Source organism: Natator depressus, chromosome 13 (genome assembly GCF_965152275.1).
Source record: "Natator depressus isolate rNatDep1 chromosome 13, rNatDep2.hap1, whole genome shotgun sequence".
NCBI lineage: Eukaryota > Metazoa > Chordata > Testudines > Cheloniidae > Natator > Natator depressus.
The window spans coordinates 19236339-19264302 of NC_134246.1; the positions used below are offsets into that span (position 1 = coordinate 19236339).

The 27964-nt window shown below is 43.5% G+C and overlaps 1 protein-coding gene across 1 annotated transcript; it reads left to right on the forward strand.

Annotated features, from left to right (window-relative positions):
- On the forward strand, nt 1-27790 carry LOC141997658 (thyrotropin-releasing hormone receptor-like). Its single transcript, XM_074970088.1, has 2 exons — nt 1-897; nt 22369-27790. Exons 1-2 carry the CDS (start codon nt 91-93, stop codon nt 22747-22749), a joined length of 1188 nt encoding a protein of 395 aa, XP_074826189.1. The 5' UTR covers nt 1-90; the 3' UTR covers nt 22750-27790.
- The last annotated feature ends 174 nt before the right edge of the window (nt 27791-27964 follow it).

Genomic DNA, 27964 nt, shown 5'->3' on the forward strand with positions numbered 1-27964 from the left:
TGCTCAGGACTCCTGAAGTGCAGCCAGGGAGCTGGTGAGAGCATCTGGGGAGCCCGGGGGACCAGCTGGAGATCTCCCAAGCAAGGCCACATGGAGAATGAGACCTTGGCCTTTGGACCCCCTCTGGGCAACAGCAGGGTCAACCAGACCCTAGGGAAGATGCCCCAGCACCCTCTGGAGCTGCAGGTGGTGACCATCCTGCTGGTGCTGCTGATCTGTGGGGTGGGCATCGCGGGGAACATCATGGTGGTACTGGTGGTGCTGCGCACCAAGCACATGGTGACCCCCACCAACTGCTACCTGGTGAGCCTGGCCGTGGCAGACCTGATTGTGCTGCTGGCGGCAGGGCTGCCCAACATATCGGAGGTGGTGGCCTCTTGGGTGTACGGCTACGCCGGCTGCCTGTGCATCACCTACCTGCAGTACCTGGGCATCAACATCTCAGCATGCTCCATCACCGCCTTCACGGTGGAGCGCTACATCGCCATCTGCCACTCCATCAAAGCACAGCTGCTCTGCACCGTGGCCCGGGCCAAGCGCATCATTGCTTGTGTCTGGCTCTTCACCTCCCTCTACTGCATGATGTGGTTCTTCCTGGTGGACACTGCCCAGGCGACCTTCTCAGACGGGGTGCAGGTCAGCTGTGGCTACAGGGTCTCCAGGAACCTATACCTGCCCATCTATTTCCTGGACTTCACTGTCTTCTATGTCATCCCACTGGGGCTGGCCACTGTCCTGTATGGCCTCATTGCCCGCATCCTCTTCATGAGCCCCCTGCCTGCCAGCCCCCAGGACTCCGGCAGGCTCAGCTTCATGCACCAGGGCAAGCCGCCCAGCTCCAGCTCAATGAAGCTCTCCTGCCAGGGCAACAACAGGGCTCTGAGCTCCAGGAAACAGGTACATCCTGAAAGCCGGTGTGCTGCCCCCCTCCTGCTGCACCTGAGAGAGGGTGGCATTGGGAGGATGGGGGGGCATGAGACAGGTGGGGTGGGGCAGGGACTGGAGGTATGAGAGAGGTGGTGTTCCTGTGTTCCTAAAGAAGTCTTCACTCTTTGTCTCTCACGTGTTATAAAGACTCTGGGAACTGGTCTGAATGGCATTTTTTTCTCGGTGTTTCCAGGTGACAACCTGGAAAGGGTGTAGGCGACTTAGTGCATTACCCCCGTTATGGTCAGGATGCATTAAAGGAACCCGTTTGGTGGCTGCTTAGAAAGTCATCATCTCTCTAAACAGACAAGCCTGCGGAGTTGCCTTACTTTGAGGGTTGGCAGCAAAGGCCTTCTCTGTGGGGCAAAATCTTTTAGAACTGTGACTCTGATCCCTGACTTGGCAGGGGCCCTGGAACGCCATCTAATCAATTACACCTGATGGGTGCTTAGGGATCCTTTTCTCCTGGAACACCCCCCAAAGCTGGCAGGTTTCCCAACAGAGCCCAGAGCTTCTTGGATTTAAAAGAGTGATCGCCCCACTCACAGAAGACAGCGAGGTTGTGTGGGGGGAATGGGGCTGAGCAGAGGAATAATGCTATTGCCTTTATTGCTATTTCCGGGTTTTCTTTCCCTTCCCTGTGTAATGAAATCGTCAGGGGTAAGAGGAGAAAAGGAGTGAAAGCTGATAAAAGGCTGAATTCTTTTAAAAGGCCCCTGACTACACAGGGCATTGGTTCCCCACAGTCCCTGTCTCAGCAGAGAAGGCAGAGAAACGACTGCCTTGTGCTACACACACCACAAGAAAGGGAAGCATTCTGCAGGAATGGAGCAGTCCTGGCTAGAGGCGGATATTGTTGCAGGCTAGCTATTAATTCGCTCCATGATTAGTAAGGTGTTCGATTACCATAATGTAACCTGAGCTTCACTCCCAAACTGGAATCATGATTAATTAACCCTTCCAGTTTAAAATCGCCAAGGAAGAGGAGATCTGATGAGACACACCTCAGACAGGAGCACCATTACCCAAACTCCCATCCCTTCCCTCTGAACTCCTTTCTGAGCCAATAGCATATGAATTAATTCTAGGGAGCAAACTCGCCTTGGGTAAAAAGAGGAGCTGTCCTCCAGCAGGGGGAGACGTTTCCCTTTTCTTTGCTGGTTAGTCCGTGTTTGGCTGGTTCGTTCCTGTTAGCGTTCATCATTCTGTCTGGATGTGATTTCATCCTTTGCCTAACCCACACTTTAGCTGGACAATAACTATCTGAAACCTTATTATCCTCCTTTCCTTAGCAGACAATCACAGTGTCCAGATGTGGGACCTCTATTTTTACATCTGCACTTTTACTTTATTGTGTATTAGTCAACTTTTCCATTGGTGCAGGGAGGCAGGAGAGGTGCCATTTCTAGAGCTGCTTGGCGAATTCAAGCAAGGAGCGAGTCATTACATCTCAGTGAGGAGAAAATTTTGAAATACCAGGTGCAATAGAATAGAGCTCTGTTCTTGGATCTCTTAAGCTGTCCGTGTGTGTGTGTGTTTCTAGTCTTTCTCCTTTAACTCTTGGTCTCTTCTCTTCCCATGGAAAGGTTTAGATCACATACTGAATCCTTGTAAAATAACTGGGTGAAATGTTAGCATTTGAAATAAAGGAACTGGAGTGGTTTAGACGTGTAAATAATAGGCAAATGAGGCCCTTTGGGATTATGCTTGATAATTTACAGCAGAAATGGACAGGCAGAGGATTTAGATGTGGATTTGGAGACTGCAGTTTGCAAGGCCAGTTCTAGCCTGGTGTAAGTGGGTGCAACTCCCTTGACTTTAAGGGCTTAAACCTGGGCTGACTTTGGCCCTTAGTGTCTACAAATTGTAAGGATCATATACTCTTGAGGCATGGATGCACTGATACTGATAAGTGCTGTGTAAAGGCTGGTTGGGAAATGGGACTCTCTTTTCGTGTCCCCTTTTTTCCATCAGAAAATTTCAAAATTTGAACTTTTTCAACCAGTTCTAGTGCTGTGTGTGTAGGGAGGGAAGGTATACGACTTGGCATGCTGCAGACAGCCTATTGTATCTTCAAAGCCCTGGGCTGACATTAACTAGTTCTCCCATCACCCTTGTAAGAAAGAGGAATATGATCAACATTTCACGCCAGCTCAGCATTTAAGGGTTTTTAGAACTGTGTATGTGCACACAGTTTACACACCCAGGCTAAAACTCTTATTGGCTTCACTGGAGCCAAGATTTCACCCCTCATTTCCTGACTGCAATCACAGAAACTCCCCCGTCACTCATAGCCTGTTCTAATGGGCACTTAGACATCTAACCATCATCCACACACACTTACCACAATCACACACTCAGGGTACATCCACAAATACACACACCTCATTTTGAAAATCCCAGGCTAAGTGACTTACCTACAGCCAGTCAGTGGTAGATGTAGGATTGTAACACAGGCATTCCTGGCTTGCAGCCCCGTGCTTTTTCCTCTATACTACGCTGCCTTTGATAGTTTAGGATATGGCTCTTGGTCTGTAAGGCATCCAGCCACATTGGAACTGTATTCTGGTGGTTGGAGAGTCCAGAAAATGTTTTTCAAAGAACAATTGCTACACAAGTTGCCCCTTTATGGGGTGCCTCCCCTGACTGATGGCCATCATTGCCTGAAGTAGGCTGTCTGCTCTTCAGCACAATTGCCTTGTCTTTTGTGGAGCATTGCATAGCACCATATAACACTTTCAACTCTCCTTAGCAACAATTGTCGACTTTGTAGGCCCAGCAGAGGCCTGTTGATTCTGCTCTTGCAGACAAGCAGATGCAGGATACTTACCATAGGAACACACTGTCTCCTTTTGGTCACACCAGAATGTGTTGTTTGTAAGAAGGCACAACCCATAGCATTCTGGGACTTCTCAGCATGCAGTGGCTCTCTGGTTTGCCTCAGGTTTCTTATGGCCTTTCTGATCTGCTGCTGCCTGAGAGTCCCTGGATGAGGCTGAGAGATGAACAATAATATAATAATATAATTAATATAATATTTCCACCTGTAGCTCTTAAAGCATTTTAAAAAGGTGGCTCAGTATCATTATCCCCCAACACAAATGAGGAAACAGAGGCACAGAGAGATGAAGAGTAGGGCCCAAGGTCACATGGCAAGTCAGTGACAGAAGCAGGAAAAGAACATGCATCTCCTGGTTCCCAGCCCTGTCTGGGTTGTACTGCCTCTCTCGGGATCCATCTGAATTATGAAGCTGCATGAACTATCAAGTGAGTCAACTTGGTGAGACCCAGGGACCCCAGAAACATTATGGTGGGAAATAAACTTTGGAAATATTGGTCTCTCTGTCTCCAGAGAGAGATGGGCTCCTGGGAGACAGTGAGCAGGAAGGTACCTTCCAAATAGTCACAGGGCAGTGAAGCCTGAGCTGTGACAGCCAGAATGTCCTGTTCAGGTTTACTGCATGGTCCAAAGATCACTTTAAAGGTCTTTCCTCATTCTTTGCCTCCCTAGAAGAAACCACTGTCAGCAGAGCCAGGGCAAGCTTTGGAGGCAGTAGGATAACTGCAGCTACAGGGGAAACCCCACAAAATGCAATTTGGAAGGACCAAGTGGGAGAATACGTGAGATCTGCAGCCATATTAGGGGGACATCAGCAAGAGGATAATAAGATGTGGGAAGGAGATAATAAGATGTGGTGTGTGTCCCTCTCACACACACACAGCTCCAGTGCATGCATCTTTTTGCAGTTCATTAGCTGCTGCAGCTGAAAATGTCTCTCTTCCTTTGCTGACTCTAGTTCCATTTTCAGAAAATTGTAAATGTGAAAGAATTTGAAAACCTGCTTTTTTCTTCTTCTAACTTTTCTGTCATCATCTTGTTAAATTTTACAGGGGCCATTGTCATATGTTAAAATCCAGGCTGCTGTGAAGGCTGGAGAGAACTATAGGGTCTCGCTTCTCCTCTCACTTCTAGTGTTGTAAATTGGGAGCAGCTACACAGAAGTCAAGCAGAATGAGAAGTGAATCAGGCCCATAGGGTAACATGGTTTATCAGCTACCAGGAGACGGGCTGGCCCATCTCAAATGGAATATCCAAGTCATTTATGTCAATGCCAAACTTTGCCTTAAATGTAGTCATGCTTCTTGCTCCCACTACTTTCCCCTCATTAGATTCTTCCATTATTCAATGAGTCTCTGTAGTAGAAAGCCTTCCCGTTAATATTTAGCTGAGAGCCATCCAGTTTTTAACAGCAAATTGCCTAGAGCTTAATACATTTATTACAGTTCACAGAGAGCAGCGGAGAGGAAACAGAGACAGATGAGTTTATCAGGCCAGAGTCAGCAAGCTAAATATTGTTTCATGGTATTATCCTCCAGCTTTTCTTTTCTTTTTTTTTTTGGATACATTTGAGAGTCTCCAATGGGTGTGAATCATTTACCTGGCAGACAGTAAATCTGTTTAATGCACACATACTATTGTGAGCCTCTCAACAAGGATGACAGGATTATTAGCATGTCTGATTGCATCCAGCATAATATTTGGAACCGTTACAGCTTCCCATTCAATGGGCTTTGGAGGATTTCAGAAGACAATGGGCTAACATGCATATTATTATTAACATTTATATTGCAGTAGCATCTAGAGGCCCGAATCATGTTAGAATCCCACTGTGCTAGGTGCTGTACAAATATCATAAATGACAGCCCTTTCCCTAAAGAGCTTACCAGCTATTATAAAGGTTACTGCCAAGTGGATGGGGAGAAACTGAAGACATGATATGCCTTGTTTTCAGTAAGGCTTTTGACGCAGTCCTGCATGACATTCTCAAAAGCAAACTGGGGAAATGTGGTGTAGATTGTATTACGATAAGGTGGGTGTACAACTGGCTGAAAGAGCATTCTCAAAGAGAAGTTATTAATGGTTCACAGTCGAGTCACATGACTTGGATGTGACTCAGTCCAGTCACATGACTTGGATAATGGAGCAGAGAGTATGCTTTTAAAATTTGCAAGGAGACCAAGCTGGGAAGGGTTGCAAGCATTTTGGAGGACAGGATTAGAGTTCAAAACAACCTTGACAAATTAGAGAATTGTCTGAAATCAACAAGATGAAATTCAAAAAAGACAAATGCAAAGTACGACACTTAGGAAGGAAAAAAATTGAATGCACAGCTATAAAATGGGGAACGATTGGCTAGATGGTAGTACTGCTGAAAAGGATATGTGAGTTATAGTGGATGACAAATTGAGTATGAGTCCACAGTGTGATGCAGTGCAAAAAAGGCTAATGTAATTCTGGGGTGTATTAACAGGAATGTCATATATAAGACACAGGAGGTAATTGTTCCACTCTGCTCAATACTGGTGAGGCCTCAGCTGGAGTACGGTGTTCAATTCTGGGTGCCACACTTTAGGAAAGATGGGGCATGCTGGATATAGTTCAGAGGAGAGCAACAAAAATGATAAAAGGTTTAGAAAACTTGATCTTTGAGGAAAGGTTAAAAAAACAGGGCATGTTTAGTCTTGAGAAAAGAAGACCGAGTGGGGACGTGATAACAGTCTTCAAATATGTTAAGGGCTGTTATAAAGAGGACTGGGATCAATTCTTCTCCATCATGTCCACTGAAGGTAGGGCAAGAAGTAATGGGCTTAATCTGCAGCAAGGAAGATTTGGTAAATTATTAGGAAAAACTTCCTATCTATAAGGGTAGTGAAGCTCTGGAATAGGCTTCTAAGGAAGGTTGTGGAATCCCCATCATTGGAAGCTTTTAAGAACAGGCTGGACAAACACCTGCCAGGGATGGTCTAAGTTTCCTTGGTCCTGCCTCAGTGCAGAGGGCTGAACTAGATGACCTCTTAAAGTCCCTTCCAGCCCAACATTTCTATGATGCTATAAATACCAACTTAAATACCTTAGAGGAAAAATACTGACTGGAAAGACATACCAGAAACCCCCATTTCAAGGTTCTGTATGTGAACTGTGTTCAATATATCGGAACCCCAAATACTTATGTTCTCTATATCACATTGACTAGGAGTTCCTGCCATCACACCACCTAGGTTGTGATCTTACAATTAAGTAGAGTCAGTACAAGGATGAGAGATTTCCGTGGCTGACTCCAGTCCCTAGGAAAAGTGAGGTTTGTAAGTAAACAGTAAAGCTAATACTGTACAGGTGCCCCAGTGGCAAAGCCTTCCTTATGGAAGGGACTACTGAGAAGATGGGCTATATAGCCCTGTAAGGGTGAAAAACATTTGGTGGGGAGGCAGTGGAAATGCCTCTTCTGTATCTGAAAGTTTGGTACAGGCAAGAATATATAACATAGCTGGCCTCTGATTGTTCTGCTAATCTCTCTCTGTCCTGCATTGCATAAGGGCACATCTCAGGAGTGAGAAAGGATGCAGGTTTTGTGATAATTTATTTCCAGATGCTCATTTGTGTAAAGGACACAATCAACCTCAGAATGTTTTCTGTGCCATTTTCTCACAGATGATTCTGTTTTTCATAGAAAAGGAGAGAGGACAGATATATGCAGGAGGCTCTTTATCTGGAAATATTTTCTTATGCCATGGCTTGCCGAACATTGTATTTCATGTGGATTCCTGATGCACTTTGTTAGATGTGTCCTGCTGAGTCCAGACAAACAGCATTTGAAAGGGATCTGTTTAATGAGACACTGATGGAGAGGAAGCAGGCTAGCTACACTATTAGCTCAGTTATCAAACAACTGTCTGACAAGCCTTCTAGTTAGGCACTCCAGGCTCATTAATGCCTGCTTCAGAAATTTATTAGTAACCACAGTCTTAAGGGTGAGACATAAAGCCAAAGCTTATGGTCATTAAACATCCCCTTTCATCAGAATAAGGGTGCTAATCTGAATGTCATGGCTGAGTTTCCACTCTCTTCATTGCCCAGGCAATTTCAGCTGGATCCAGAATTCTTCTTAATTTCCTGATCCAAACACTTGTATTGTTGTGCACCGTTAACCAGTTGCTATGTTCCACCCCAAAGGTGGTTGCACTTCAGTAGTAGGGTAAGTAAGCCCAATTTCTCCGAAAAAACCTTCACTGATTTTTAGGACTAAACTCAGATGGAACCATTAAGGTTTTGAGGTGATACTTTTGTGTTTTCTGCTTCCCAGATAGGGTCAGAATTATCAAAGGCAAGGCTATTCTCACAGTAGTTTCATGTGTGGACAGAAGTGCCCTCAAATCTCATGCAAAATCTTGCTCACCCAAGCTTGCCAACCCAGGTCTGCAGACCCACATGGTACAGAGAGTACTGAGAAGTGCACACATTTCTGGAGACTTATCTGCACCAGACTTGAACTTAACAATTTTTGAGGTCCATTCAGCACTCAGAAAATGAGTCTAGCATAAATACTCATCAACATTCTGAGTTCAATCAGTAGGACAAGAAATTATGCCTCTAGGCTTAATTGATATGCAACTTCCCACTTCATAGGAATATACATAGGAAATGCCATACTGGATTAGAGCAGTGGTCCACCTAGTCCAGTATCATGATTTTAACAGTTGTTGGCACGCAAGCTTAAGAGGAAAGTGCAAGAAACCCTACTCTAGGCAGTCATGGAATAACTTCCTCCCAGAGGAAGTGTCGTCTTAACCTCCACTAGTTAGCTTTGCTTATGCCCTGAAGCATGTGTGTTTATGTCCCTAATTCACTTAGGTCCTGATCCTGCACCACTGAAATGAATGGGAGTTTCATCATTAGCTTCAATGGAAAGAGGATCAGGTCCCTATATCAGAAACAAAGTAACCGTCTCCTGTCTGGAAAGCAATGATCTTTATGGGGTTCCAGGGAACAGGCTGCCATGTAATTTGAATGTAAGTGCTGCTTAGTATGTGTTTCACATTGTACTTGGTGGTATTGAGACAAGTGATATGAGGTGAAACTAAATGGGCAGTCAGCTTTTCCTTGAATTGCAGCATATGTTTTCAAGTACCGGTTTTTCTTCTATAACAATGAAGGAATCAAAATGCCACTGCCTTTTTCCTATCTATTTTTATACTCCTCATCCAAAGATCTCAAAGTGCTCTAACTACTTGAAATAAGTGTCACAAACCCACGTGATGTATGAAAGGATCATCACACCCATTTTATGTATGGCTGATTTGAGTCACAGAGAAGCTTAAATGGCTTGCCCAGTTTCACATACCGAGTGAAAAAAAAGAGCCAAGAACAGAACCCAAGAGTTCAACTCCCTGTCCTTTACTCTACCCAGTAGAGTCATTGTGAAGCTATTTAACTGTGTGCTGTTATCCTTAACAGTAAATTATCTGTGCACCAAAATCACGCCAGATAAATCACATAGCTATTTTGATGCAGCTGCGGAAGGAATAAACAGAAAGAGTGCTCTGAGTATCATAAATCTTGGCTTTAGTAGAGCATCTAACAATGCCATCTGAAAGCTAACTGGATAAATTTGATCTAGATGGAAATTCTGTGAACTGGATTGAAGAACAGCTAATAGATCATTCATAAACTGTGGTGATTCATGATGCTCCATCCACTTGTGAGGTGTCATAAACATACAGCTAAGGGTAGCATAAAATCCCTCCTTTACCTGTAAAGGGTTAATCAGTTCCATTAACCTAGTTGGCACCTGACCAGAAGGACCAATGGGGAAAGAAGATACTTTCAAATTGGTGGGGGGGGTGGGAGGGGGAAGGTTTTTGTTTGTGCTTTTGTTGTTCTCTCTGGAGACAAAGAGAGAGACCAAGCAAGTAATCCAGCTCCTACTGAATGATACATCTAAAATTACAGAAATAGTAAATAATAGCAAGGACATGCGTTCGAGTATCTTTTGTTTTAGCTTGTGAATTTTCCCTATGCTAAGAGGAAGGTTTATTCCTGTTTTTTTGTAACTTTAAAGTTTTGCCTAGAGGGGAATCCTCTGTGTTTTAAATCTTATTACCCCTGTAAAATTATCTTCCATCATGATTTTACATAGGTGTTTCTTTTACTTTCTTTTTCTTTATAATAAAAGTTCTGTTTTTAAGAATCTGATCGGGGTTTTTAGTGTCCTAAAAACCCAAGGGTCTGGTCTGTGCTACCTTTTTTACTCTCAAGCCTCCCCAGGAAAGGTGGTGAAGGGGCTTGGGGGGATATTTTGGGGAAACAGGAACTCCAAGTGGTCCTTTTCCTAAATCTTTGTCTAACTCACTTGGTGGTGGCGGCGATAGTGTTCCAGGGACAAGGAAGAATTTGTGCCTTGGGGAAGTTTTTAACCTAAGAAATGGGGGCATGAAACGGTATAAAAGAAAATGCAAGCTAGACTGCAGGAACAGGTAGTTGCATTGGTCTGTGGGAAACTCTCCCAAGGAACATCAGAGAAGCTCCCACTACTGGAGTTCTTCAAACTGAGGCTGGATTTGCCCCTTTGGGTAGTGCAGTAAAGGCTGATCTTGCCCAGGGCAGTACTGGAATACTCCACCCAACAGGTCTGTTCCATCCCTAATAATTGTGCTACCATCAAGTAGTGACTGCACTAGCATGACAGCCTTGGCTTTGCCTCAAGAACCCAGTCTCCAGGCCCCCTTTCTGTGGAATAAGTTGAATCACTAGCACTGAGAGATGTCAGGTGACATTCCATCTCTTTCCAACCACAAGACAACCCAGATGGCTTTAGGAGCATTCATCTCTTGAATAGCACCATAGAATGCTGCTTCACAAGTGATACTGGTTCAAAACCTGTGACAGGCTCATTTGCTTATGAATCATTTGTTGTTGGTATGGATTATTTGCCTTCTGCCATTCATGCTTTCCATAGGCTGGCCAGAAGCACTGGCAGCTTTTTGAAAATGTCACAGAAAATATTCCTGGTGGCCTTCAGAAAGCTACCTTGTCATTTGTGTCAGAAACTTTGAATAGCACCAGAAGCTGTATTATAATTAAAAAATCATAGAATCATAGAATATCAGGGTTGGAAGGGACCTCAGGAGGTCATCTAGTCCAACCCCCTGCTCAAAGCAGGACCAATCCCCAACTAAATCATCCCAGCCAGGGCTTTGTCAAGCCTGACCTTAAAAATATCTAAGGAAGAAGATTCCACCACCTCCCTAGGTAACGCATTCCAGTGTTTCTCCACCCTCCTAGTGAAAAAGTTTTTCCTAATATCCAACCTAAACCTCCCCCACTGCAACTTGAGACCGTTTCTCCTTGTTCTGTCATCAGCTACCACTGAGAACAGTCTAGATCCATCCTCTTTGGAACCCCCTTTCAGGTAGTTGAAAGCAGCTATCAAATCCCCACTCATTCTTCTCTTCCGCAGACTAAACAATCCCAGTTCCCTCAGCCTCTCCTCATAAGTCATATGTTCCAGTCCCCTAATCATTTTTGTTGCCCTCCGCTGGACGTTTTTCAATTTTTCCACATCCTTCTTATAGTGTGGGGCCCAAAACTGGACACAGTACTCCAGATGAGGCCTCACCAATGTTGAATAGAGGGGAATGATCACAACCCTCGATCTGCTGGCAATGCCCCTACGTATACATCCCAAAATGCCATTGGCCTTCTTGGCAACAAGGCCACACTGTTGACTCATATCCAGCTTCTCATCCACTGTAACCCCTAGGTCCTTTTCTGCAGAACTGCTGCCGAGCCATTCGGTCCCTAGTCTGTAGCGGTGCATGGGATTCTTCCATCCTAAGTGCAGGACTCTGCACTTGTCCTTGTTGAACCTCATCAGATTTCTTTTGGCCCAATCCTCTAATTTGTCTAGGTCCCTCTGTATCCTATCCCTACCCTCCAGCGTATCTACCTCTCCTCCCAGTTTAGTGTCATCTGCAAACTTGCTGAGGGTGCAATCCACACCATCCTCCAGATCATTTATGAAGATATTGAACAAAACCGGCCCGAGGACCAACCCTTGGGGCACTCTGCTTGATACTGGCTGCCAACTAGACATGGAGCCATTGATCACTACCTGTTGAGCCTGACAATCTAGCCAACTTTCTATCCACCTTATAGTCCATTCATCCAGCCCATACTTCTTTAACTTGCTGGCAAGAATACTGTGGGAGACCGTGTCAAAAGCTTTGCTAAAGTCAAGGAACAACACATCCACCGCTTTCGCCTCATCCACAGAGCCAGTTATCTCGTCATATGGGGAGAGGTGTCTTATCTGGAATGGTAAATACTAGGATAACCTCCCCCCCCCCGCCCCCTCCGTAGACATGCTAATAATGAGACTTCTCTGCGTCAATACAGGAGCTTGTTTAAAAGCACAATTGCCAAGTAGGTACAAACACAAGGGAGGCACCTAGAAATCAGCAGATTTTCTAATACAAATGTGCTTCTGCAGGTGCTAACATAGCAATAAATATTATTATATTTGTTATCTCCTACTGTTCGCAGGTATGCTGGGCATCTCACAGGAAACAAATAGAAGGCAGATCCCTGCTCTGAGGAGCTTACACATTCTAAGACCTGGATCCTGCAAACACTCATGGATGTTTGAATTAAAGAACATAGGAATGGCCATACTGGGTCAGACCAAAGGTCCATCTAGTCCAGTATCCTGTCTTCTGATGGCAGCCAATGCGAGGTGCCCCAGAGGGAATGAACAGAATAGGCAATCACCAAGTGATCCATTCCCTGCACCCACTCCCAGCCTCTGGCAAACAGAGGCTAGGGACACCATTCCTGCCCTTCTTGGCTAATAGTCATTGATGGACCTATCCTCCATGAATTTATCTATTTAGTCTATGGGCCTACTCATGTGTGTAAGCATTTTCAGGATTAGGGCCTATGTGACTAACATGACAGACAGGAGCGGATACAACATGCCCCAGCTATTTGATCTTGCAGCGGTCCAGTGGATGGAAACTGAAGTGAGACAGATTCAGACCAGAAATAAGGTACACCTTTGCATCAGAGATCTGGCAGTAAATATAAAATCACTGCTGATAAAACTTTCAGATGACACATGGATATGCACAGTAGTAAACGATGAGGACAAGGCAATCACACAGAGCAATCTGTACAGTAACCTGGGCCCATTCAAACAAAATGTGTTTTAATACAGCCAAATGCAGTTATACCTGTAGGAACAAGGAATGCAGACCATACCTACAGAATGGGGACTGTATGCTAGAAAGTAGTGACTCTGAGAAGGGCTTAGGGGTGATAGTGCACAAGCAACTTAGCATGAGCTGCCAGTGTGATGCTGTGGCCAAGGGTGCTCATGCGATCCTTGGAAGCACAAACAGCGGGGTAATGAACAAAAGTAGGGAGATGATTTTACCTCTATGTATGGCTCTGGTGAGACTGATCCTGGAATACTGCATCCAGTTTTGGCGTCCATATTTTAAAAAGGATGTTGAAAAAGTGGGGAGTGTGCAGAAAAGAGCCACAAAAATGATTTGAGGGCTGGAGAAAATGCCTGACAGTGAGAGACTTAAAGAGCTCAATTTGTTTAGCTTTTCAAAAAGAAGATTAATCAGTGACTTGATTATAGTCTATAAGTATCTTCACAGGGAGAAAATACCAGGTACTAAAGATAAAGCCAGACAAAATCAAATTAGAAATTAGGCACAAGTTTTTAACAGTGAGAGTGATTAACCATTGGAACAAACTACCAAAAGAAGTGGTGGGTTCTCCATCTCATAATGTCTTCAAGTCAGGACTGGGTGCTTTTCTGGAAGATATGCTTCAGCAAAACACAAGTAATGTGTTAGTCAAACAAGTTATTGGGCTCCATACAGCAGTTATGGCCAATTTAATGGCCTGTGATGTACAGGAGGTCATACTAGATGATCTAATGGTCTTGTCTGCCCTTAAACGCTATGAATCTATGAATTATTAATAAGTTAAAAAACCATTTGGAGCATACTTAGGGAAACTTGAAATCTTTAAATCAAGACTTGATATCTTTCTGAAAGAGATGTCGCTCATACAGAAATTTTGGACTTGATGCAGAAATTATGGGGTGAGATCCCCAGGCCACCTTTAAACAGGAGCGCAGATAAAATTATCATAATGGTCCCTTCTGGCTTTAAAATCTATGAATCTATGAAACCTGGGAGGGGAGGGGCAAGAGAGGATATGTGTTACAGCCAGTTTCTCCAGCCAGTTTAGGCTGCACATATCTGAGTAGTTCAAGCGGTGCAATTGGTTAGTTTTTCAAATGTAATGTGTGAACAAGCTCATTTACCTAAGATGATCTGTGTGAATTCCACAGACACAGAGCAGGGATTAGTGTGACTTTCATAAGGGAGGCTATTTTGCAAGGTTTATGTTGGAAACAATGTGCTTAGGGATAATTGCCTGATAAATAAAAATGTTACATGATTTTATCTGATAATAAATAACCACCAGTGGGCAGCAGAGATGTTCTTTAAACCACTGTGGCCAGGACTAAGAGGCTACAGGGATGGCCACATGAAGTGGGGCTGAAGGTGTGTTGGAATGGTAGGACAAAAATAAGGCAGGGGAGAAGGTGTGCAAGGGGAAGGGAGAGGGTGTGGAAACTGGAGAACAGCAGCAGGGACTCAAAAGCAGCTGCCTAAAGTGAGACTGTAGCAGATGGAAGGGGTGATAGAAAGCATACAGCCTAAGGAACTCACTAAGGCCAGATGTAAGAAGCAGGGATGGAGATACTGAGTGGGACTGCAAAACAGCAGCCCTCTCCTAAATGACTAAAATGAGCTGGGAGGACTGTAACTCCAGTAAGCTCTGTACAGTGGGAGCGGTGAACTCAGACACAGTGGAAATGCATTCACAGTGATGGAGGATGAAAGCCCCCCAAAAATGTATTGCAACACAAGGTGCCACTCTCATCACGAGGTCTTGGCTTAGAGTGAAGTTGTTCTGTGGATTAAAACTGACTTCACTCCCATAGCTTTTGAGTGTAACTCATTCCGTCCCCCTTCCCACGGCACAGTGTTCAAAGAGATGCTTGTGGAGGTGATTGTGCTCATTACAGCAAACAGCTCTCATTGCTCCAAAAAGTTAGAGTTAGCAGTTATGGCTGGTGTGTTTAACTGCTTTGAAAGACTTCCCTTTGCTGAGTTTGTGCTTTAGTGAGAGACTTGTGGGTTGGTTCCATTTTGTGACTTTTCCGTGTGGAGCTGTGTGGAATGAAACGAGCGCGTCACACGGAGAAAAACCTTGTTAGGGGAATAGGATGAAGACAGAGTTGCAGAAGGCATTTGTTGAGAGAGATTTTTGAGAAGAAAGCTGCTTCCCACACACATGCAGTCACACGCCCTGGCATAATCATTAGCAGCCAGCAGGGATTTACTAAGAACAAATCATGCAAACCAACTAGATTTCCTTCTTTGATAGGGTAATGGATTTGGTGGATAAGGGGAATGCAGTGGACATTACCCTGAACTTCAGCAAGACTTTTGACACAGTCCCACATGGCATTCTGTTAAGTAAGCTGGAGAAATGTGGGCTTGGCAGAGCTACAATTAAATGGATACATAATTGGTTAAACAACTGCAAACAAAGAGTAACTATTAATGGAATAATGTCAGATTGGAGGGAGGTCTCAAGTGGGGTTCCACAGGCATTCTGGGTCTGGCGTTTTTTAACATCTTTATTAATGGCCTGGATGTCAGAACAGAGATCATGCTGATCAGATTTGCAGATGAGATAAAGCTAGGGGGGATTAGCATAGAGCTAAAATTCAGAGGGATCTTGATAAACTGGAGAACTGGGCTATAGACAACAAAATGAGATTCAGCAATACAAATGTAAGGTGCTACACTTAGGGAAGAAAAACCAAATCCACAAATACAGAATGGGGGACAACTGGCTTGGCAGCAGTACTGCTGAGAAGATTCTGGGAGTTGCGGTGGATCACAACCTCAACATGAGTCAGCAATGTGATGCTGTTGGAAAAAAAGCAAATGCAATTGTAGGTTGTATTAACAGAGGTATAGCATGCAAGTCACAGGAGGTGATAGTACCACTCTACTCAACACTGGCTAGGCTTCAGCTGGAGTACTGTGCCCAATTTTGGTCACCAGTGTATAGAAAGGATGTAGAAAAACTGGAAAGGATCCAGAGGCAATTGACAAAGATGATCAAAGGGATGGAATGCAAGCCATATGAGCAAAGGCTGGAGGAACTGAGTATGTTTAGTTTGGAAAAGAGATTAAGGGGAGACATTATAGTGGTCTTCAAATACTTGAAAGGCTGCCATAAAAAAAGATGGAGAAAAGTTGTTCTCTCTTGCCACAGAGGGCAGGACAAGAGGCAATGGGTTCAAACTACAGCATAGCAGATTTAGATTAAATCTCAGGAAAAACTTCCTAACTATAAGAAAATTAGGACAATGGGACAGACCCCTAGGGACGTTGTGGTAGCTCCTTCACTGGAGGTTTTCAAAAGGAGACTGGATAGCCATCTGTCTTGGATGGTTAGACACAACAAATCCTGCAACCTGGCAGGGGGCTAGACTAGAAGATGAAGCTTGCGGTCCCTTCTAGCCCTATGATTCTATGATCAGGCTCAGTAAGTTGAGCGCTTGGAGACAACTATAAGTATTTGTTCCCATTTCTGAGGCCCTTTACATTTCTCCTCAACACTTTTAAATGGCTTTGCATGCTCAATTATTTCGCTAATGCAAAGTGTATGAAACCTGTAAGCAGCTGTAAGATAAATCACAGAGTGTGCCAGGGAGGTGACTATACTGGAATTAGACACCTGTGGCTGGCTGGCTCATGCCAGCTGACTCGGGCTCGCGGGGCTCAGGCAAAGGGGCTGTTTAACTGTGGTGTAGGCATTCAGGCTTGGGTTGGAGCATGAGCTCTGAGGCCCCAGGGTCCTAGAGTCCAGGCTCCAGCCCAGGACAAGGAGCTGATACTGTAACTGAGATTCTTCCCCTCGGGGGCAGGGAGATGACTTTCATCTGAATTTCTTCTTTTGAGCAGTTATAACTTACGCTACGAGCTATCATTATGAATGAGCAGGTGGGATCAGAAGGATGACATGCAAACAAACCCTGAACTGTTCATTTCTCTCTCTCTCAGCTCTAGCTTTTAATCGCCCAGCATCTTTTATTCTTGAAATAATAAAACAAAAACCAAGATGCCAGCGAATGCCTAAGATCTGTGAGGGAAAGGTGCTTGGACAGAAATCTTTATCCACAAAGCTTAGTGCCTTTGGCTTTAGCCGGATGTTTAGTGGAGTGTCTGGAAGCCATGGATTATTTCAGCCAAGCTGGTTGAATAAAAAAGGCCCTAACTCATCAGACGTTTTATTTGATCTCTCCCTCCTTGTCTGTCCCTGACTCACTCTTTCCACTTTATCTGAGATCTGACACAATAATCGTTTTGCAAGACTTTTGAAGCTGCTGCTAGCCCAGGTCCCTAGAAACCCCTGCTGATCTCGCTGCTTGCATTGCTATGGCTCCCCAGCCTTCACCTTCCAGGGCAGGGGGAAAGCACCTTTGCTGGGGAGAGGCTGTAACAAGGAACAGCTTTTATACCGAGATTCCTCAGTGTCCTTCAGAACGCTCTCTCTTTAGCCGATACCAACAGCTGTCTCCCCAGGGGGATAATGTCCCCATAAATGTTTTAGTTTCTCGCTTTTAAGTTGCGTGTGTTTTAAATATCGTGTAGGGCCCTCAAGTGGGGATGAATTTTTACAAACATGCCCCCAGGACCACATATACACACCCACCCCACATAGCTCCTTGGGCTAGTTTTTCATTGAAATACAGTGAGGAGCCTTTAGAAGGCTAGAAAGCCTTCGGGGGTGCTGATGTCACTTCTCACTTTGCCATGTCTTCTTGTACTTGGCAGGGTAGCTCATTTACTACAGTCTTGTACTTTGTAGTCACTGTAGGAACAGATTCTCTCTTCCCCTGTTAGTCTGGAAAAGTGGGTAACTTTGACATCCTCTCTGATGTTTCCACTGGTGTCACCCCAGCCCCCCCCCCCTTTTTATTATTAAGCAGTGAACTAGTGATTCTTTGTAGTCTAGTTTTTCCTCAGGAGGATGGATGAGGGAGCAGCCTAAGTAAGTGCTTTGCTTCTTTGTGGATAGGCAGGAGACCAACATGGTTCTCTGTTACCCTGCACCTCTAGGTCACCTAAAGGCCGTGCAAAGCATTGCAAAATGCTATCAGATCAGAAGAGTAGCATCTGAGACCCGCTTTGCACTGGTGCAAATGACACAGGCAGTCAGTGAAGTGTGGAATCAGGCCCCACAGTACCAGGCAGAGCTGCACATCCACCAAAACAGACAGGTGTTGTAACCGGAATCTTCAAACAGCAAATGTCTGGTCCACAATGGAATAGAATTATTTTTAGCAACTGGAGATGGTTATAGCTGGGATGAAACATGCTCAAAGTCACTGAGGACATTTGTCACTAAAACCATTCAGATAACCCTTGCTACTCATGACATATTATTTATGATATACTTAACCTTCATAAATTCTCTCTTGCTTAACAATTCTACTTTGATGTCCTGTAAGTACTGCATGGTGGGTAAGGTGGTTAAATGGGGAATCTATTATTTAATTAAAGTCAGAAAGAAAGGATGATACCTCATGCTGACCTGGTGAAGAGTGACTACAGAACACAGTGAGTGAAATCATTGCCTTGTGAGACCTATAGTATCCAACAGAAGAGGACAGCAAAAGATTCCTGTCAGTCATGCACTGCTATGACGTAGGACCTTTTTACTCTCAGTGATGCTGGAATGGAAGTGGGCTTGAGAGAGACCTGGAATAAATGATATTGCAGTGAAAGGAGATATGTATTCCATTAGATGCAGCTTTGCTTAGGTCTCCATCTGTGAGATCGTGATCAGTACAGATTGACTAAGGACATTTACATCTTAGAGAGCGTATTTCAGAACTGCTGCCTGACAGAGATCAGTGTGCTCAGTGTATGGGAAAAGTCACACAAAAAGTGATTTAATAAAGGTAATACAATTCTTCTCAAGGTTAAATCAGTGCTGGCTTTATGTGATGGGAAAAAGGTAAAATTACAGAACTTGACCAAAAATTGAGGAAGGGTAGATTCAGGCTTGAGATCAGGAAGAGGCTTTTTGATCAGAGAGTTATTGTGACATGGAATCAGGTACTGGGGGAATGAGCTGAAGCTGTGAATGTTAAGTCAGGTAAAAATAGAGTGAATGAGTACTGAGGATTCCTAGCATTTCTATAAGCACCTGCTGAAAAAGGGGTGGGGGGTTGTTCTGGTAAAAAGACAACTGGACCAATGGTTCCTTCCATCCTAATTTCCTACGGCTTGAGAAACCATCGGTAACCAGATGTTAATTTCCCTCATATTGGGAACATTCCCTCTTTATTAGTGACTGGTACTGTTACTCTTGAATGAACAGGTCACCCTTCACAAACATGATAGTGCTTCAAACCAAAGAAGAAGAGAATGACAAATAAAGAAAAAAAGTCATCTTAGATGTTTAAATGAAACTCCGGTCCCCCAGCGGGAAGTAAAGTCCACCAGAGAGCACAGCTAAACATGCCAAAGTTTGTATTCAGAGTATGTACATGAAAGGGATTATTGTATGCCATTCGGAATCTGATAACTCTCATCACTTTAGGAAGGAATGTCTGTGCTCAATGCCCAGTCTGCCTAGGCTGTCTAGCGAAGGTTTCTAGGTCACACTTTCAGACGGCTATCTTGCATAGGCCCAATCCAAAGCCCACTAAGCCAATGGAAAGTGTCCCATTAATTTCAGCAGTTTTTGGACTAAGCCCCAAATCTCTAATACTGAATTTTCGGCTTATCCCAGAGGATAGCCAGGGCCTTAATGGAGTTCGTGTTCAGACAGGACAAGGATGCTTGCAGCCTGTGTAAACCAAATGAATATACAGCCAAGTCTGCGTCAACCACCCAGGAGACCAAGCTAAATAAATTGTTTAGTAGAGGTGAACTAAAGGTTGAATGAATTTGTACTCAGGGTCACTTAAGACAGGCACTTGGTTTCAATTGATTGTTACAGCTTTGTCCAAGGTGAACACATTCCAAGTTCTCTTACAGAATCAAACCTCAGCAGTATGAGGTAAATGTGCAGTGACTCAGGGGGAAGTGTTTGGACCTTACAGATGTACAGAGAGACGATTGCTAGACATTCCAGGTCAGATCCTTGGCATAGCTCCATTTACTTGGAGCAACACCACTTTACACCAGCTGAGGATCTGGCCCTCTCTCTTCCTAAAAGGATACAAGTGTCTCCTTGTGAGCTCTCCCTCTCGACTGAGTCTCTCTAATGACTTTGTTCTGTGCACAAAACTGGCTGATATCTGTGCTGACCACTACTTTTCCAGGTGGTGTGTTGGCCTCCATCATGTTGAGCAGTTTTTCTCAGTTAATTGCTATAACAATATTTCTTATGTTCATATATAATTTTTTTTTGTATCCATTACAAATCTTTAGAATCAGGTTGATCGCCTTCATTGTCATTATCAATAGCAACATCCCAGTTGGCACCTGCAAAGCTTAACCATCAAGGTTACCATCTTCATCCTTTGGAACAGTGTAAAACCCATCCTCATCTTCAAGTCCTCATACATCTTCCGTCTCCAGCCGTGGTAAATAGAAAAATATTTTGGACAACTGTCTTTCAATTTTATTGACCTTAATAGATTAGTTGAATGTTATATTACTAACATATAACAGCTGTATATAGTCACGCTGATGTACTGCATTGTAAGTACCACATGTGGGGGGTTGGTAAGGAAATCTATCCTTTACTGTGCTGGTTTGACAAAAAATCCTACCAACCCAGATCACTGACAGCACAGATTGCAGCAATGTGGGACTCCATCATAATGCCCCGTGAATGTGCCTCAGCACTGACATGAATACACACCCTTTATTGAGCAGAAGATAGTTCAGTCTCCGTGGTCACTCCTAATCCTTTTAACTGAGACAGTGGTACCAGTTATGACAGTTGGTTATACCTGGAACTGGACGGAACCCAGTGGATTTCATGTGGAGCACCAAGCCAACCGTCATACTATAATGACTGCTGGTCACTACCAATCTATTTCTGAGTATTTCTAAAAATTACCCATAAGCATGGGATTTGGTGCTAGATGGGATAGATTGGAACCAGAAATCTATATATGACTCTACTATCCCCTGAGCCATCCCGTTCCTTGTAAGTAACGATTTCCATGGTAGAACTGTCAGATATTGTTAACGTCACACCTACTGCAATCCTTCATGTGTATTTCCCAGAAGGAGTAAGACACAATAATTGGTCCATTGGGTTCTTAGCTGTGACACAGTAACTCATAGCATCATCCCACTATCTCATGCTGGGATGTTCCCTGTGTCACCACTGTACTGTACTCTGGCTTCCAGGCTTGGTAGTAATCCCTTTCTTGTTTCAGGCATTACATTGCGACATGTCACCATTCTCAGCTCCCGCAGAGAGCATTCTACAGGGTATGGCACCCTGTAACCAACTGAAAACCATACTTCAAGAGAACCAGGGTGTCAGATCTTGACAAAAATATCTATCTTCCTGCAGAAAAGCATAATTACTGAACTACCCCCTTTTGGGCATTTAGGGGTGCCTATCCCCTTAATATGCATGTCGTACTCTCACTAACATATACAGAGCATTCTGAAGAGCATGTGTATTCAATAAATATGTGCTGACAGGAATATAATCACTCATAGAAATGGCTGTTTGCAACTGCCTGATTCAGATTATTGTAGAAAATCAATATAAGAGAAATGCATTTTTTAAAAAATTCTGGAGTACAGCAGAGAGGAACCGCAGCTCATTTCTGAATTCTCATCACGTCCTTTTTCCTAATGTGCCAATACAGAACTTTGCAGATGCTTCGGATTTTAAAAATATTCTCTAGCTACTCTGCAAAAAAAAATTGCTCTGGGAACAGATCTGGAATTCATGCTGGAGTCTGGTGCTCTAATACCAGTAACTGGCAGAATCACTTGGATCTGAAATGTTTAAATTGAGTGGAAAGTCAACAGAGTCCAAAAGAATCAGTTAAATATCTGAGAAGTAATTTGAATGCTTCCTGCATCAAGTGCTGTTTGGGATTCTGCCCTAGCATACAGGATAGTTCCCCCCTTCATTTTTGTTGTTGTCACAAGCAATTTTCAAAATTGCATCCAGTCAGAAATTCTGACCTCTTCAGTCCTTTCTATCCAGCTCATCTCACAGCCAATGAATGATTGTTTCCAATGGGGTTTTAAGTGTCTTCAATGATGACGGGAGACCTGTTATGTAAGTGTGTTGTTTATATAAAATGTACTCACAGGAGTGAAATTGGCCCCTCCAGAGGGGTTGCCCAAGATCTATGCCCCACTTAGCCTAATTTTGAAGACTTAAATGGGAGTTAAGTGATGCACAGACCCTGAGCTGGCCCTCTGCAGTTTCAAAAGTGGGAAGGTCCTGTTGGAAGAAGTGTAACATCAGCTATTTATTTTTTGTCCCTCCCAATTCAACAGGTGATCAAGATGTTGGCTGTGGTAGTGATCCTCTTTGCCCTGCTGTGGATGCCATATCGCACATTGGTGGTAGTGAACTCCTTCCTGGACCCTCCGTACCTCAACATCTGGTTCCTCCTCTTCTGTAGGATGTGCATTTACCTGAATAGTGCCATCAATCCCATCATTTACAACCTGATGTCTCAGAAATTTAGAGCAGCTTTCAAAAAGTTATGCAAATGTGAACAGAAAAGGACTGAGAACCCCACCCCGTACAATGTTCCGGTGTACTATAGCGTCATGAAGGACTATTCCCATGACAGCTCCGATCATGATGTCACAGAACAAGAAGATCTAAATGGTTTCTCCGCAACAGTGAAGAAAAGTAAACTTTACAGATAAACATGGTGACCATGAAACAACATAGACTTTGGGAAGTACGTGGTTGTATTTTACACTGTCTGGAATGTCCTATTGAAAATTGTTTCTGCCATATGCGGAGAGCACACAACAAGATTAATTTAAGAGCTGTCTAGGGCATTTAACAAAATAGATTCGTAGAGGGCAAATTAATTTTCTTTTCCTGAATGCTAATTTATTCACAATTAGATTGTGTGTTAGACATTTTGCATGGTATGTAGTTAATGTGGTGGTGCAATTACATTTCCTGTTATGCACAAATATTTTTATTTGTTGGGCCTAGTCAGGGTTTGCATAGGAAACCTAAGAAAATCCAGGTGCTGCAGGGGGTTGTACAGGGTCTTCAGTAGGATATCTTTTCTCTGAACCAATGCCTCCCAAACAGTAGTAAGGGGCACTGTATTGCTGAAGTGTCATCTTTCTGGTGGGACATAGAACCAAGACCCAGGCCACTTGAAGTCATTTAATGAAGATCTCATAGGGCTTTCAATAATAGGAGAGGTGTCAGCTCCATTGTCCTGGCCAAATTCCAATTTGGAAAAATTTATTCTTCCTACTTAAAGTCTCTCCAGCATCTACAATTGCATACAGTACTCTTCCTTTTCTGTTCTGCTGTAACTTATAGTGTGATGTTGCTGTGTACTGTTGAACAGCTGCCACACGCTATCCCAGAGGTGGCTGCATTTCAGTGGCAAGCAAAATGATTGTGTTAGATACCTTAAATAATTTGTAAAAGTTTGTAAAGTGTCATGGGGCCCTTTGTGATGAATGGTTCTATGTAAATGTGTAATATTATTGTTTCTAATTGTGGTTACACTCTAAGAAGAGAAATGGATATTCAGAATTGTACAGTTCAGTGAAACCATCCAGTGGAGCATGTCCCATACCTGCAAGTTATTATTTGGACTAGATCAAAAGCATAGAAGATTGCACATGATTAAAAGGAACATTCTGAATCCTGGGAATTCCTAGGGAAGATTTTGCTCCATAAAACAAATGGCAGCCATTGGTAATCCTGGTGAGCGACAGAGACTTTCTGTGAGACTCTCACCATGCATTGGAGATTCTTTCGTCACTGTGTGGCATCTTACAGCTCCATATCCTCAAATTAGAAAGGGACAGTACAGTATGTCTAGAGCACAAATGTGCAGCTATCCAGCTGTACATCTACAGAAGAGAACTGTTCTGAGAACCGAACCTGCACTTCATTCTGACCTATCTGAGGACTATACAGCATATATTTGGTTTTGGTGTGATATGTGGCTGTATGTGTGTGTATATATATTATACTGTCTTTTATTTAACTATCTGGTCCAAAATAATTTTAAGGCAAAGAAAATGTTTAAAAAATGCAAATTGTTGTTTCAGATGCATACTATAGGAATGTTCGGGAATTTATGAACAGATGTGCTTCATGTGCTAACAGCTGGCCTGTCATTAATGTATGTGAGTCTTTAGGAACCAACTATTGTGGTTATCACTGGGAGTTCTGCTCACTGATTTTAAATCACAGCTTCAATTGGATTCTACAAAGAGAACTGGATAGAATTACCAGGGCTACAGCATTGGAAAATTGTACCAAAGGAGCAAGTAAAAGACACAGCTTACAGGACACAATTTTTCTTTTATCTTAATATTTTGTGGCACTAAGTAGAGGTTACTAATAAGATTAACATGCAGCTCAGAGCAGAACAGATGCCACCACACAAAATCATCAAGTGTAAAGGTCTCAAAAACAGTGGTAGGCACACGCAAGGTATAATAGAAACTTGGAAAGCTGCTGTATACATCAAAATGTGCCATGATTAATGACCTCACATTAAAAGTAGCCCAAGTGCCACTCCAGAAATTCAAGACACAATAATTCCAGCTGGTTTCCTATTCTATAATGAGACAATCTGTCATGCAACTCTGCAGGTAAACAAGTTTCATTTGTATGTATGATCATGGTGAATAGGGAAGTATTGTGATTATGGCTATTTATTTGTATTACAGTAGCATCTAAGGCCCTTGATACAGATCAGGGCCCCTCTACATTCATACATGTAATGAACAGACCGTCACTGTCCCAAAGAGCTTACCGCGCCTAGCTATGTTGTACAGAGTATACTGAAGTGTGCACCAGGGATGATGGAGAGGGGGTCCCCAGGTACTCAGCGAATGGATACCTTAGACATTAATAAATACACTGAAGAACTGTGCATAATGAAAGACCAGTACAAGCCTTCACTGGCTGAGCTGGGGTTTGCTTGAAAATTTGTTTAGAATGTTTGCTATGTCAAATCCTGTATTTCTATACAGCAAAAGAGCACTATTGACCTGGATGGGACTTTTCAGCCTTTCCCCTACCCCAGCCACCTCTTTTAATTGATAAAAAGCAGATATAATCTAGAGATGAATTCAAACCAAACTCCTGAATCCAAACACTACTGAAATCTTAGCCCTGATCTGCACCCTAATCTTATGGCTGGTCCATATATCTATAACAAGCCAAACCAGACAGCAGAGCCACCTCTCATGGGATTCAGTGCCTGCTACTGAATTTTCAATTCTGTGTAACCTCGGGTCTTATTCTCCCATTTGTGGCTGATCCACAAACTAGAATGATCCTGGTGCCTGGCAGAATGGACATAGAGAACAATTGCAGTTTAGCAGGATAGGAGGTAGGTATATACAGTAGTTTCAATTTGTGAGAGCAATAAACCCAAATATTAATAGGCCTCCAGTCCTAATGAGCCAATAGGTTCCAATGGACATATTCAGCATCAAAATGATAGCAACTGCATCTACATTCAGTAACTAGTGGGCCATTCATCCACTGGTTTGTGATGTTATTTCTCCCCTGGCATGGGGTATAATACCCCCAGAAATACCCTCGTAACAAATTGCTCGGTGCCAGTGAGGCGGTGGATGGAGTTTGATGAACAAGAAGCAGTACACACATTATCAGAATAAGTTTGGGATTGTTGAACAGCTGTAGTTAGGCATTTTACCTGACATTGGTGGATATGATGAGTGAAATCTAGATCACAGTGACCCTTGTTAACAACCCACAGAGGCGATGCTTAAGGTATTAAGGTAGTGACTTTAAACAGGTTTATACCCCAAACTGGATCAGCTCTGCCAATTTCAATAATAAAGCAGAATTACCAGTAACTCCCTCTGCCTCCTCTCAAGACCTCAAAGAAGTGCTTGAACCCAATAGGTGGGCAGTGGGCATCGGATGTAGGTTAAACTCGACTTAGACAAAAATGGCTGATACACACCAAGAAATGAGCCTGAAAATTCAGATATCTAGCTAGCCTTTAGAAACACATTAGTTTCCTTTTGAGCTACTACAATCCATCGGTGATCTTCCTGAAAACACCATCCTAGCCACTATGAATGTAGAAGCCCTCTACACCAACATTCCACACAAAGATGGACTACAAGCCGTTAGGAACAGTATCCCCAATAAGGTCATGGCAAACCTGGTGGCTGAACTTTGTGACTTTATCCTCACCCATAACTATTTCACATTTGGGGACAATGTATACGTTCAAATCAGCGGCACTGCTATGGGTACCCGCATGGCCCCACAGTATGCCAACATTTTTATGGCGGACTTAGAACAACGCTTCCTCAGCTCTCGTCCCCTAATGCCCCTACTCTACTTGCACTACATTGATGACATCTTCATCATCTGGACCCATGGAAAAGAAGTCCTTGAGGAATTCCACCATGATTTCAACAATTTCCATCCCATCATCAACCGCAGCCTGGACCAGTCCACACAAGAGATCCACTTCCTGGACACTATGGTGCTAATAAGCAATGGTCACATAAACACCACCCTATACCAGAAACCTACTGACCACTATGCCTACCTACATGCCTCCAGCTTTCATCCAGACCACACCACACGATCCATTGTCTACAGCCAAGCTCTACGATACAACCGCATTTGCTCCAACCCCTCAGACAGAGACAAACACCTACAAGATCTCCATCAAGCGTTCTTACAACTATAGTACCCACCTGCTGAAGTGAAGAAACAGATTGACAGAGCCAGAAGTTACCTACTACAGGACAGGCCTAACAAAGAAAAAAACAGAACGCCACTAGCCATCACCTTCAGCCCCCAACTAAAACCTCTCCAACGCATCATCAAGGATCTACAACCTATCCTGAAGGATGACCCATCACTCTCACAGATCTTGGGAGACAGGCCAGTCCTTGCTTACAGACAGCCCCCCAATCTGAAGCAAATACTCACCAGCAACCACACACCACACAACAGAACCACTAACCCAGGAACCTATCCTTGCAACAAAGCCTGTTGCCAACTGTGTCCACATATCTATTCAGGGGACACCATCATAGGGCCTAATCACATCAGCCACACTATCAAAGGCTCGTTCACCTGCACATCTACCAATGTGATATATGCCATCATGTGCCAGCAATGCCCCTCTGCCATGTACATTGGCCAAACTGGACAGTCTCTACATAAAAGAATAAATGGACACAAATCAGATGTCAAGAATTATAACATTCAAAAACCAGTCGGAGAACACTTCAGTCTCTCTGGTCACTCGATTACAGACCTAAAAGTGGCAATTCTTCAACAAAAAAACTTCAAAAACAGACTCCAAGGAGAGACTGCTGAATTGGAATGAATTTGCAAACTGGATACAATTAACTTAGGCTTGAATAAAGACTGGGAATGGATGGGTCATTACACAAAGTAAAACTATTTCTCCATGTTTATTTCCCCCCCACCCCAACTGTTCCTCATACGTTCTTGTCAAGTGCTGGAAATGGCTCACCTTGATTATCACTACAAAAGGCTTTTTTTCTCTCCTGCTAGTAATAGCTCACCTTACCTAATCACTCTTGTTACAGTGTGCATGGTAACACCCATTGTTTCATGTTCTCTGTGTATATAAATCTCCCCACTGTATTTTCCACTGAATGCATCCGATGAAGTGAGCTGTAGTTCACGAAAGCTTATGCTCAAATAAATTCGTTAGTCTCTAAGGTGCCACAAGTCCTCCTTTTCTTTTTGCGGATACAGACTAACACGGCTGCTACTCTGAAACCTTTTGAGCTCAGACTCTGAGCCTTTCAGTTCTGTATGAATAAGTAATGGTAACTTCTAACAAGTCTCTGTGAATGTAACAATTTTGTTTCAGGTTTTATTTATTTACCATTTTCT